Source organism: Papio anubis, chromosome 10, assembly GCF_008728515.1.
Source record: "Papio anubis isolate 15944 chromosome 10, Panubis1.0, whole genome shotgun sequence".
NCBI lineage: Eukaryota > Metazoa > Chordata > Mammalia > Primates > Cercopithecidae > Papio > Papio anubis.
Window position 1 is genome coordinate 102,371,344 of NC_044985.1, and position 13,178 is coordinate 102,384,521.

Genomic DNA, 13,178 nt, shown 5'->3' on the forward strand with positions numbered 1-13,178 from the left:
CACGTATTTGTCCACATACAGAAATCACTTCCACTTTGGCCACAAAATTCAGGGTTAAAGAAAAAAAAAAAACATCACTTCTACCTTTACTACTTTTGGCAAACTTCTATTTATCCTTTGAATCCTCAGAGTGCAAATGGCTTACTTTCTTGTGTTATCTCAGGATCTTTGTAATATTTTTACAGCTTAAAATGTATCTGGTTACTCTTTTTTTTGAGATGGAGTTTCGCTCTGGTTGCCCAGGCTGGAGTGCAATGGTGCGATTTCAGCTCACTGCAACCTCCACCTCCCAGGTTCAAGCTATTCTCCTCCCTCTGCCTCCTGAGTAGCTGGGAATACAGATGCCCACGACCATGCCTGCTAATTTTTGTATTTTTAGTAAAGACAGGGTTTCACCATCTTGGCCATGCTGGTCTCGAACTCCTGACCTCAGGTGATCTGCCCACCTCGGCCTCCCAAAGTGCTGGGATTACAGGCATGAGCCATCACGCCCAGCCTATCCGGTTACTCTTAAGTTTGAAGGAAATGATGTCTCATTCAGCTCTGTATTCTTACCACCCCCCACCCCACAACCACCCTGTTTTTTTTTCAGACAGGAGCTTGCTTTGTCACCCAGGCTGGAGCGTGGTGTCACAATCATAGCCCACTACAGCCTCAAGCTCCCAGGCTCAAGCCATCTTCCCACCTCAACCTTCTAAGTAGCTGGGACTACAGGTACGTGCCACCATGCTTGGTTATTTGTTTCTGATTTTATTTTTTGTAGAGACAGGGTCTCACCATGTTGCCCAGGCTGGTCTTGGACTCCTGGGCTCAAGCAATCCTCCTGCCACAGCCTCCCAAAGTGCTGGGATTACAGGCATGAGCCACCGCGCCCAGCCATCCCTCAGCACAATATCCATAGCAGTAACCTGTACATGATTAACAAATGAATGCTGAATGTAAACTGATCTAGAACTGAGATAAGGCTGAAGTCACAGGTAAAACCATCATGCTCCTAAAGATCTGTGTTTGGTTAAACATTTGAATATTTACTCACTGCCAAACTGGGCTGAGGATTGAAAAGAAAAGAGTCTGTATTTACAAAAAACCCTTTCTTTTGATGAGGCGAGCAATTAGCAGATATATGCATGTGACAAACTATATTTCCATCACCACTTCCATCTTATTTAAGTCTACCTTTGATACACGAAATCATAGGCAATCTATTTTTACAATTCAAAAGCAGAGACAAATAGAAATTTTATCTAAGATCAGGTTCTCAAGCATAAAGTTATATAGTTTTTCAACAGAATATTTTAGAACGGATATTACACTTTTGTATAATCTAATTTAAAAATATAAGATCTTGGCCAGGCGCACGGGCTCACCGCTGTAATCCCAGCACTTTAGGGGACTGAGGTGGGTAGATCATGAGGTCAAGAGATCGAGACCATCCTGGCTAACACGGTGAAACTCCATCTCTACTAAAAATACAAAAAATTAGCCAGGCATGGTGGCAGGCGCCTGTAGTCCCAGCTCCTCGGGAAGCTGAGGCAGGAGGATGGTGTGAACCTAGGAGGCAGAGCTTGCTGTGAGCCGAGATCGCACCACTGCACTCCAGCCTGGGCAACAGAGGGAGACTCTGTTTCAAAAAAAAAAAAATATATATATATATATATATGTGTACGTAAAATATGTATGATCTTAAAGTGCAGAACGGAAACATTATGCTCTTAAATTCAACTCCTATCAACATGAGTAACTTGGTTGCATAAGAGAAGCAATAAAGAAGTGAAAACAGGATGGGTGCAGTGGCTCACACCTGTAATCCCAGCACTTTGGTAGATCACGAGGACAGGAGTTCAAGACCAGCCTGACCAACATGGTGAAACTCTGTCTCTACTAAAACTACAAAAAAAAATTAGCCGGGAGTGGTGGCCACACCTGTAATCCCAACTACTCAGGAGGCTGAGGCAGGAGAATCGCTCGAACCCGGGAGGTGGACGTTGCAGTGAGCCGAGATGATGCCACTGCATTCCAGCCTGGGTGACAGAGGAAGACTCTGTCTCAAAAAACAAAAAACAAACAAAAAAAAAACGGTGAAAAGAAAATTAATTTTTGCAGTGATAAAATGAAGATTTTTCAAAACTTTACAGTTAGAAGAAAATAGCTGTAAAGATAACCTTGAATAATCATCCTTGAATGATTCATACCATGACATTTGGCAGGATTATTCAGGACGTACACTCTGGCTTTTAGAAAACACTAATAAATTGTTAAAAACTAACACTAAATAGTGATGTATCCATCATCATATATGTTAAGGGGAAAAAAAGGATGAACTAAAATTATCTTAAAGTGGTTTTAAAAATAGCTTAGATATACAGTATCCAAACTCTTGTCAGCTTCCTCCCACAAGTTTTATTTTCAATAATGGTGACTACTTACTGCTTTTATTATATACCAACAATACTGCTGAATAATTTATAAAACATGTATATAAAAATATTAATCTCCTAGAAATAAGCAGCAAGAAATATTAATCTAGGAGGAGGGCTACTGTGATGTTTACTATAGTACACAATAGCTATTTACTAAATGATCTGCTTCAAGAGCGATTCCAAATCAATATTTGGTAATACCTGAAATATCCTTGGAATTCCTCCAGTATTGTAGTGAACTACTAGGCTGACTTTATTCTCTTTTTCTACGATTTCAAAGGATCCTTCTTTCCACTTTGTAATCCCAGTCTGCATACTTCGAATTCTGATAGGACCATGTATCTTCAGAGGAGACATATTTTCTTTAAAAATAAATTGCTTCCAGCCAAATTAAAAAGCAAAAATGCACCTTCACCTGGCAGGTTCTGAGGAAGAAAAATAAGATAAGTTATAACTTATTAGTAATTCAAATAATTTCTTTTTTTTTTTTTTTTTGAGACGGAGTCTCGCTCTGTCACCCATGGTGGAGTACAGTGGCCAGATCTCAGCTCACTGCAAGCTCCGCCTCCCGGGTTCACGCCATTCTCCTGCCTCAGCCTCCCAAGTAGCTGGGACTACAGGCGCCCACCACCTCGCCCGGCTAATTTTCTTGTATTTTTAGTAGAGACGGGGTTTCACCGTGTTAGCCAGGATGGTCTCGATCTCCTGACCTCGTGATCCGCCCATCTCGGCCTCCCAAAGTGCTGGGATTACAGGCTTGAGCCACCGCGCCCGGCCAAATGAATTATTCTTTAAATATGTCCAGAGATTCTTTCTCTAAATATCTTCACAATTATTAAAATTACTGTTCAACTTTGAGCATTCCATGAAAGCTCAAGCAATATTGGCGAAAATGTTTCTATGCCCTGTACATTTATTTAAGTGCTCACGTTTTAGGTACTGCTTTGAAAAACATCCTTAATCCAGAGAACATTCTGTAGTAAAGAAAGCATGGCCAAAGCACAAAACTATTACTACAAAACAAACACATAACTGTCAATTCCTGCCAGATTGCATGCTCTTTGAAACATATATCCAAAACAAAAACGTTACTTACTTTTCAGTGACTTTTACCGAAAAACTCTATGTAATAGCAATTCACCCTTATTCTGATCCTTGTGCCAAAGGCAAAGCACTCTTCTTGGGACGCTACTCATATTCTGCAGCTATGCCAGTTCTCCGGAAGCCATCAACTCAGCTAAAGAAAATAAAAATGTGCTTTTTAAAAAGAATCCAATATACAAAATTAATACTTAAAGGAAAGTGGGCCGGGCACAGTGGCTCACACCTGTAATCCCAGCACTTTGAGAGGCGGAGGCGGGCAGATCACCCGAGGTCGGGAGTTCGAGACCAGCCTGACCAACATGGAGAAACCCCATCTCTACCAAAAGTACAAAATTAGCTGGGCGTGGTGGCACATGTCTGTAATCCCAGCTACTCGGGAGGCTGAGGCAGGATAATCGCTTGAACCCAGGAGGTGGAGGTTGCAGTGAACTGAGATCACACCATTGCACTCCAGCGTGGGCAACAAGAGCAAAACTCTATCTCAAAAAAAAAGTAAATGATCATTTACAGAACAAAGACTAACTTCTTGGTTATTTAAAAACTACAGATTACCTTAATGAAAATATTTAAAATATGATGCACAACACACAGAGACACACATAAAAGATCAACGGAACTTCAGGAACTTATCTGCTGTGTAATGAAGGATTACAGGATGAGCCTGCACCTTGTTCAACTTGTATCTTGGTTTATTCATTCTTGCTACATTTTGAAACCAAGAAGTCAGTGACAAAAGAATACGTCCTTTGTTCATTTTATAAACATTGTTACATAATAATGTCTTAAGTCTTAAAACTTCTATAACATGTTGATACTATTTCAAAAGGTGGGTAAACTTAGTGCTTTCACTTTTCTTTCAAAGCTAACATTGTTTCTCAAATTAGGTCTCACTAGGCCTGAACTTTCTCTGAAGTTCTACCAGCACATCTCTCACTGCCTATCTGAATACTACAACATCAACTTTAAACTCCTTTGTTCATTTAGTAAACAATCATTTATTAAGCTACTGCACTTTCAAGACACTCTGGTAGGCTTATAGAAGTGAAGATGATACAGTCCATGACTTCATTAAGAAGCTCCTAGAGGCCAGGCTCTGTGGCTCACACCTGTAATCCCAGCACTTTGGGAGGCAGAGACAGGCAGATCCCCTGAGGTCAAGAGTTCGAGACCAGCCTGGCCACTGTGATCTTGAACACACTGAGATCACAATGTGTTCTCACTAAAAATACAAAATTTAGCTGGGTGTGGTGACACGCACCTATAGTCCCAGCTACTTGGAAGGCTGAGGCAGGAGAGTCATTTGAACCTGGGAGGCGAAGGTTGCAGTGAGCCAAGATCACGCCACTACATTCCAGCCTGGGTGAAGGAGCAAGACTCCGTCTCAAAAGAAAAAAAAAAGCTCCCAGACTTCCCTACTTTTGTCTTTCTACCATCATTCAGGCAAGAAATCTTAGCATCAGCTTTATCCTCACTCTCATCTACTCAAATCCCAGATTTTCAATAGCTACTACTCTAATTCAGAAACTCATCGCTATGCCGTCATCCCACCTAGTATTTATTATGCAACCCAATATTTTTTATGCAACGTTTACCCAGCAGTGCTAAATGTAATGCATGCATTATCTCATTTAATTTTTACAATAATCCTAAGTGATAGGGATATTATCTCTATTTCACAGATGAGGAAACTGAGGTTTAGAGACATTACATAATTTATAAATAAGTCAGCGAGAAACAAAGCTATGTCTAATGCCAGAACCTACATTTTTAACTACGACCACAGTTCATCCTCATCAGTGAATTATGGCAACCCCTTCCCTTTCCAGTCTCAGCTCTGGGGTTTCACCTCCAGCAAATCCTTTACACTGTAACATCCTTTATAAAGAACTACACTTTTTACCACTTTTCAACTAAACTATGCACTAGGTATCTTCTTAACTTTCTCCCTAAGGTGGGAGTGGGAGGTAGAAGTGGGGCACGGGACAGGGAGGTAACACACAGAACTTGTGTACTCTAATTGTATACTCCAACAAAATAAGAAACACTTGGTAAGTGCTAAATGGTTGCCATTGATGCTAGGACCTTCCCAAACTAAATAGCTCATCACTACCTAGAAAATAAATCCAAATACTTGTGTTTGGTATTCATATATCTCCATTTTAAATTCCCTATTTTTCAACACAAGTCCTGTTCTACACATACAACAATTATTATATTTTATTTTATTTTATTTTTTTTTTTTAATTCGACACAGAACCTCATTCTGTCACCCAGGCTGGAATACAGTGGTGTCATCTTGGTTCACTGCAACCTCCACCTCCTAGGCTGAAGCAATGCTCCCACCTTAGCCTCCCAAGTAGCTTGGGACCACAGGCACATGCCACCAAACCCAGCTAATTTTTGTATTTTTTTACAGACATGGGGTTTTGCCATGTTGCCCAAGTTGGTATCAAACTCCGGGGATCAAGCAATCCGCCCACCTTGGCCTCCCACAGTGCTGAGATTACTGACATGAGCCAATGCGGCTGGCCATATTTTAATATTTTGTCATTCACCAACAACTGACTTAAATGCGGAATTTTGCTTTATTTATGGAAATCTCATCTTTACTGGTCTTAAAGATTAACCTGTTGTTAAAATATACAAACCACTACTCTGATTTTTGAAGGCTTTCTTTCCTTAAAAAAGATCCATAAAGCAAATGGACAAAGGAGATAAAATTAGTTTTGTTACTGAAAGTGGAAAATTGACCTGAAGTTTGTCTCCAATTCAAAAAGTTTAAAATCTGAATGGTTTTATGATATAAAAATGGGTAAAAGTATCCAAAGCTGGAAAACCCTTTGTTTTCTGCCATGTGGTTTGTCATGAGATGACAAGAATATCAGAAAGCTTGTGCTTCCAAAAGACACGATGGTTCTTACAGCAACTTCCAGCTTATTTAACAAATTATTGAGAAATAAAAATGAAGTGGTCACTAGCTTATATTCTAATAGGAGACAGACTTCAAATAATCACACACGTAAATATATAATTACAAGTTCTGGGCTGGGTGCAGTGGCTCACACCTGTAATCCCAGCACTTTAGGAGGCTGAGGCAGGTGGATCACCTGAGGTCAAGAGTTCAAGACCAGCCTGGCCAACATGGTGAAACCTCGTCTCTACTAGAAATACAAAAATTAGCTGGGTGTGGTGGCAGGTGCCTGTAATCCCGGGTACTTGGGAGGCTGAGGCAGGAGAATCACTTGAATTTAGGGGGCAGAGGTTGCAGTGAGCTGAGATCATGCCATTGTACTCCAGCCTAGGCAACAGAGCAGAAATTCCGTCTCAAAAAATAATAACAATAATTACAAGTTCTGAGAAATGATATAAAGCAAGACACATGGAATGATAAGACTTAAGATTAAGACTTGGGGTAGAGGACAGATAACATCAAGAAGGCTTCTCTGAGAAGGTATCACTTAAGTTGAAAACTGCAGAAGGAGATGACTGGTAGATGGTGGTGCTGGAACAATTCAGGCAAACAGCATCCCTAAAGGCCTTGAATTGTAAAATAACTTGATGTGACTAGGGAAATTAAAATCAATGTGGCTAGAGTTTAGTGAAGGAGAGGAGGAAGGTAAAGTTAGTGAAGCAGGCAAGAACTAGGTTATGCAGTCTTGTGAACCACAGTAAGGATTCCAAATTTTATCCTAAATGTAACAAGCACTTAGCAGGGGGAAATCCACCAAAAGGTTTTAAGCAAATAAATACGTTACTACTGAATGGATAAGTCATATATGGTTTGTTTGGGTTTTGAGAAAGTGACTAAGAGCAAGAACAGAAGAAAATAAGGGATCCAAATAGAAGAGTATTGAAGTTGATCAGCTTATAACAATTACAATAACAATTAATGCTTACTGGCCATTTACTCTGTGCCAAGTGCTTATCATGGTTATCTCATTTAATCCTCATAACAATCCAATAGGCTGAAAATTACTATTTCCATTTTACAGATTATAATACCGGAAGCCAAGGCAATCAAGTCCAGGTGAAAAAGGACTGTGGCTTAAACTAGAAAAGTGATAGTGAAAATGTACAGAAAAAGATGCAAGACATATATTGGAAGTAGAATAGATAGAACTTGGAGAGTAGAAGTCAAGAATGCCTCCCAAGTGTGTAGCCTGTGTCATATGCCACTTAATAAAATGGGACACTGGAGAAAAAAGAATTTGGATACGGAGAGAAAGATCAAGGCTTTGGATTTGTCTGTGTTGCATCTGAAACTCCTAAGAAAAAAATCAAGTTGAGATGTCAAGCAGACACCTGGCTATCTAGATGTGGGGCTGAAAACAAAGGGAATAGGCTGGAAATAACAATTTTTAAGTCATCAATATATAGATCAAATTTAAAGCTTAGGGAGGAATACAAGAGTAAAAGAAGAGGACGCAGGACTGAACCCAAATATTCATTTTACTTCATCAAACATCTTTAAAACAAGCGATTACTTTTATATCACTGGGTTTTTCAGTCCTCCTTCCATTTTACCTTTCAGCAGAATGCAACACTACTGATGACTTCTTTCATGGTTTGCAAGACGCATCCTCCTCTATCGGTTATTAAACATCAGGAATCCCTCAATGCTCCATCCTAGGCGCCTTTATTTTATAGCACTATACTCTTTTTAGGCAATTTCATCCACATCCATGGCTTCAATTACTATCAATATGGCAGATGACATACATATAAACATACCGCACACATTTACGTATCCAGCCCAGAACTCTCCTAAGATCTCCAACCCACTATATCCAACTGCCTGCTTGACATTACCTCTCAGATATCTCTTCCAGTTAGACACTTGTCAGGAATTGCCACCTCAATAAAGGAATTTATACAGAGCTGAAATTTTGAGAGGACTACCCCAAAACCACTTTAGGACAACTCTCCAGGACACAGGACTTTGTCATCAATCATCATTTCCTTTCATGGATCATGACTTAAAATAGTTACATCTAACTACCTGATCTGGCGGCCAGAAATGGGAGCAAGGAAATGCACAACAAAAATACAATTCATGTTTTGCAGTGAGGACTGGTCAAGAGGAAGGTGAAAATGGTCAAGAGAGTGAATGAGTATCATGTCCAAGACCTGATGGATATGCCGTAACGAAAGTCACCTGAAGAGACAGCAGGCCCTGTTAGAAGGTAAGTGGCGGACAACAGCCCCAGAGAAAAGGGGCCAGGTTTGAGTTTCGGAGGGAGAGAGTGGCAGCGGAGACCAAGTCAAACGAGAGGGGAAAGCCGGGGCAATGCACCCAAAGGTAGTACCTGTGAGGCTGGGGGTGCGTCGAGGGGTTGTGGGCGGGCTCAGTAGCAGCAGGGCGAACTCCCGAAGAGTGAACGCCGAGTGGGCGGATCGCACAGAGGGAGGGGGTGCTAGGGAAAACGGCTCAATTGAGAAGCTACCCCGGCCCGCCTTACCTGCGCCGAGGGTCCGGAGCCCCCAGACAGACCCGCGGAAAGCACGGAGCCCGCGCGGAGAGGGAGGAGCCGGGGGTAATGGAAGTAGGGATACCGAACCCAAAGGAGGGAGGCCGCTAGCTACCCCTAGTCAGGGAGAACGGCTGATGGCGGGAACTGTGACCACACGCAAACACGCACGCACGCACGCACACTCTACGCGACCAGACAGGCGCGTGCGCACCAGCCAAAAACTCCGCCCCTCACACGCCCTCGCCCCGCCCCCCCAGCACCTAGAGCGGCCTAGCCCGGGCAGCCCCGCCCTAGCCGTGACTGTAGTACGCACGCGCACTTTCCGCTTCACCCGATTTCGAAACCCCCCCCACCATTTCCCTCCTACGCAGCCCAGTCGGGCATGCGCAATAGTTGTCTTCCCGGGACTGTCCATCTTTTCCCGCCGTTCACTGGCCTTTAGAGGAGGGTCAGAGTTCATGCCGCTCTCTGGAAAGATCTGCTGAAAGCCAGGAGTTGCGGGGACTAGTGGTCGTGGACGTCCTTCCGATCCTAAATCTTAAGGAGCAAAGGCCATACTCTGGGACTGTTAACTAGGCCGAGGGCCTGGAGGCGGGAAGAGGATGTGTGGGTGGGGTCAGGGGTGAGAGGTCAGAGGGCCGCGAAGGGGGCGGAGCGAGCCGGAGGCGGATGGCGGCTACGGCGGCTCATTATTTTCCGCGGCAGGGGTGCTGAAGCGGGGACGCGGGTCAGACGCGTCCGGCTGTGGAAGGAGAGCGGCGGCCGCTCACAACATGCACAGCCTGGCGACGGCTGCGGTGAGTGGCTGGGTCCCCAGGCCTGGAACCAGAATCCTTCCTCAGACCCACGTTTCGGCCTTCTCTGCTAGTTCCCGGTGTCGGGTCCCTAGTCTGATTTTTTCTGTACTCAACCTACGAGGCCCCGATTCCCCTCCTCGGCACGCTTTGGTTGTGGTGGAGCCGGCCTGTATTTCCTCGCCGGACGCATCTGGCGGCCTCCAGCGCGACCCATCGCGTTCTTTGCGGGCGCCAGGGCCTGGTCCCGCGCCCGTAGCAGGCCATTCATTGATTTTTTGAGCTGACCAAGAGTTTCAGGGCGCCAGTTGTGTTCTGGGCGCCGGCGTCGATGAGGGGAATTCCATGGTCAATCTGACGCGGCTCGCGCTCTCAGAACTCACCGCGTCGCAGCGGGAAGGAAATGGCTTCTAGTTCAAACCACTTGCTTTACTTATGGAAAACCTGAGGCCCGAAGAAGTGCGTAATTTTTGCATCTGACTTAGGTTCTCTGCGTTTAAAACTTTCCTCGACACATCTCGTTTTACTCGCGTGATCTTTTAACGGAAAAGAAAGTGTAATTCAGCTGTCTGAAGTAATCCTACTTCTCTTGGCATTTAAATAAAATCTAGACTCCTTGCCATAGCCTACAAAGGCCCTGTATGATGTGGTCCTTAACCCACGTTTATAATCTCGTTTTATGTCTCCTCCTCAAGCTTCAGCTACACTGGCCACCTAACCCAATGCAACGCGCTTTTCTTCTCCAACATGCACTCTGTGGTCTCTATGCCTAGAGTGAATGTTCTTCTTATCCCTCCTCCTTTACACACACAGCATGAATGTAATTGGTACCTCTTCCTTGAACTCTCCTTCCTCTCCTTAAACTGTTTATCCAAATCCGTCTTTCTTCAGGTCTCTGCCTAAATCTGTCTGAGTGGCCTTCCCTGACTATCCTTTTCAAATTAGTTCCGCAGCTTCTAACTTTAGTAGAGTACCCTTTACAGCCTTGTTCCCTGTGTAATTATTGTATTCGCTTATTTGTTGTCTGTCTCCTTGAAGGCAGGGACAGGGATCATGTGGGCCCTGTTGACATGGCTTCCCCGGTGCCAGGACAGTTCCTAGTACAAGATAAAGACTGAGATACTTTGCTGCATGAAAGAATATTGAAGGGAAGGTGACCACTGAAAGAACATAGCCATGATGGTGAAAGGAGATCATTTGATTTGAGCACACCTGCCCGAAGACCATTTCTGCTTTTTCTGTTTAACCAAAGAGAAATGATTTAAGGAAAGTGGTGTACTGAAATTGTATTATCAGGCAAAATGACGTAATTACTAAATAAAGCACCAAAAATTGCCATGCCTTTAAGTACAAAAAGTGAAAAATTGAGCCAAGTGTGACTAAGCTATAGAAAACTGCTTTTTGAGATTTGATCTCCATCGTCATTCCCAGTGCTGTTGGTATCTCTGCCTCCTATCATAATGTTTCTAAGTGTTTATAACTATTAAATGTAGAGAGTATCTTTTATACCTCAATTAGGTCGTTGCAATTCCCCTAGCTTTTTTGTTCCTACTCCCAAATTATATATGTAATGTGGGGAAACGCAAGTTGAAAGATGAGTGTGCTGCTATTAAGGGAAAGACAGGTTAAATAAGGGAAATTATTCTTTTTTTTTTTTTTTTTTTTTGAGACGGAGTCTTGCTTTGTTGCCCAGGCTGGAGTGCAGTGGCCGGATCTCGGCTCACTGCAAGCTCCGCCTCCCGGGTTTACGCCATTCTCCTGCCTCAGCCTCCCGAGTAGCTGGGACTATAGGCGCCCACCACCTCGCCCGGCTAGTTTTTTTGTATTTTTTAGTAGAGACGGGGTTTCACCGTGTTAGCCAGGATGGTCTCGATCTCCTGACCTCGTGATCCACCCGTCTCGGCCTCCCAAAGTGCTGGGATTACAGGCTTGAGCCACCGCGCCCGGCCCCAATAAGGGAAATTATTCCAAGGTTGACTTGTCCATCTCTCAAAATCTGATTGTCTGTTCTCCAGAATTTTAGCTTTGATACTGAGCCACGCTTTCCCTGTGCCTTCCCAAACTCTGTAGCTATTCCTTTTATTTTCTGTCGCTCTCTAATGCATCTTTTAAACAACCATTAAAGCTGTAGTACATTACTTACAATAAGTACTCAATACATGTTTCTTTAAATTTTCAATGCCTTACATTAATTTTAAAATTTGAACTTTTAGATGCACTTTCGCTTATGATGTTTGGACCTCATAGCAGTTCTGACAAATTCCTTGATACCACTCATTCACTAGGATATATTTAGCTAGTGAGGAAACTAAAACATAAAAAGTTGAACCACCTCATTCTCAATTCTTCATGCCTTCCATTGAACCAAACTGCACTATTCTGATCTGGGTAAAGGGACAGTAATGATACATATAACTCACTGGAATTTGAGAAGCATAATTAATGCATGCAACAGTCCCCAGAATAATCAAAGCCACTTCAGAAGATGCTTACTTTCTGCCTAACAATGAAAGTATGTATCTGTGCCTTTATCTCTTTTTTTAAATAGTAGGTAAATCATCATTTCAGCTAGGGAGATACAAAGTACTGCCAAATGAGAATGTAAGCCAGGTGTTGTGTACCCATAGTCCCAGCTACTTGGGAGGCTAAGGAGGGAGGATCACTTCAGCCCAGGAGTCCCAGGCTACTGTGTGCTATGAAGGCACCTGTGAATGGCCACTGGACTCTAGCCTGAGCAACATAGCAAGACCTTGTCTATTAAAAAGAGAGAGAGAATGTAGTCACATGTAAATGCAGGATATTATTCAGTAGAAGGAAAACTTGAGATAGTATGGGAAGTATCTTAAATTTTGACTCTTGAGTAGTAGTATGCTAGAAATGTGTAGTAGGCTGTTGTGATTTTTTTTTTTTTTTTTTTTTTTTTTTTTTTTAGTAGAGAAGGGGTTTCTTCATGTTGGTCAGCCTGGTCTCGAACTCCTGACCTCAGGTGATCTGCCCGCCTCAGCCTCCCAAAGTGCTGGGATTACAGGCATGAGCCACTGCGCCCAGCCTTGCTGTTGTCATTCTTGATGGAATACATCCTAACATCTTCATATATTCATTACTGCCACCATTGAGCATAATTTCTTTTTTTGTCTCCTCTGATAAATAAGGACAGAAATACCACACAGGATTATTCTAAAGATTAAATAAGAATAACAGAATGCGGCCAGGCACTGTGGCTCACGCCTGTAATCCCAGCACTTTGGGAGGCCAAGGCGGGTGGATCACCTGAGGTCAGGAGTTCGAGACTAGCCTGGCCAACATGGTGAAACTTCATCTCTACTAAAAATACAAAAATTAGCTGGGCGTGGTGGCGGGCTTCTGTAATCCCAGCTACTCAGGAGGCT

General features: G+C 43.1%; 2 protein-coding genes across 9 annotated transcripts in view; one reads left to right on the forward strand and one right to left on the reverse strand.

Moving 5' to 3' along the window:
- Window positions 1–9,200, reverse strand: part of USP37 (ubiquitin specific peptidase 37) — a 119,841-nt gene extending 110,641 nt beyond the window's left edge. For 3 of the 5 annotated variants that reach the window (XM_021924003.2, XM_021924001.2, XM_021923999.2), the window contains exons 1-3: window positions 8,984–9,199; window positions 3,517–3,657; window positions 2,622–2,845 (exon numbers count right to left, since the gene is read on the reverse strand). In XM_021924003.2, coding sequence (XP_021779695.1) covers window positions 2,622–2,777 — 156 coding nt within the window. In that variant the 5' untranslated portion in view covers window positions 2,778–2,845; window positions 3,517–3,657; window positions 8,984–9,199. The other 2 variants (XM_021924002.2, XM_021924000.2) reach the window with 2 other exon arrangements.
- Window positions 8,622–13,178, forward strand: part of CNOT9 (CCR4-NOT transcription complex subunit 9) — a 30,752-nt gene continuing 26,195 nt past the window's right edge. Inside the window, exon 1 of one of the 4 annotated variants that reach the window (XM_009183067.4) lies at window positions 8,622–8,707. Coding sequence is in view for 3 of the 4 variants with exons in the window: in XM_009183066.4 (XP_009181330.1) it covers window positions 9,769–9,792 (24 nt within the window). In the remaining variant the exon portion in view is untranslated. The other 3 variants (XM_009183066.4, XM_003907957.5, XM_021924012.2) reach the window with 3 other exon arrangements.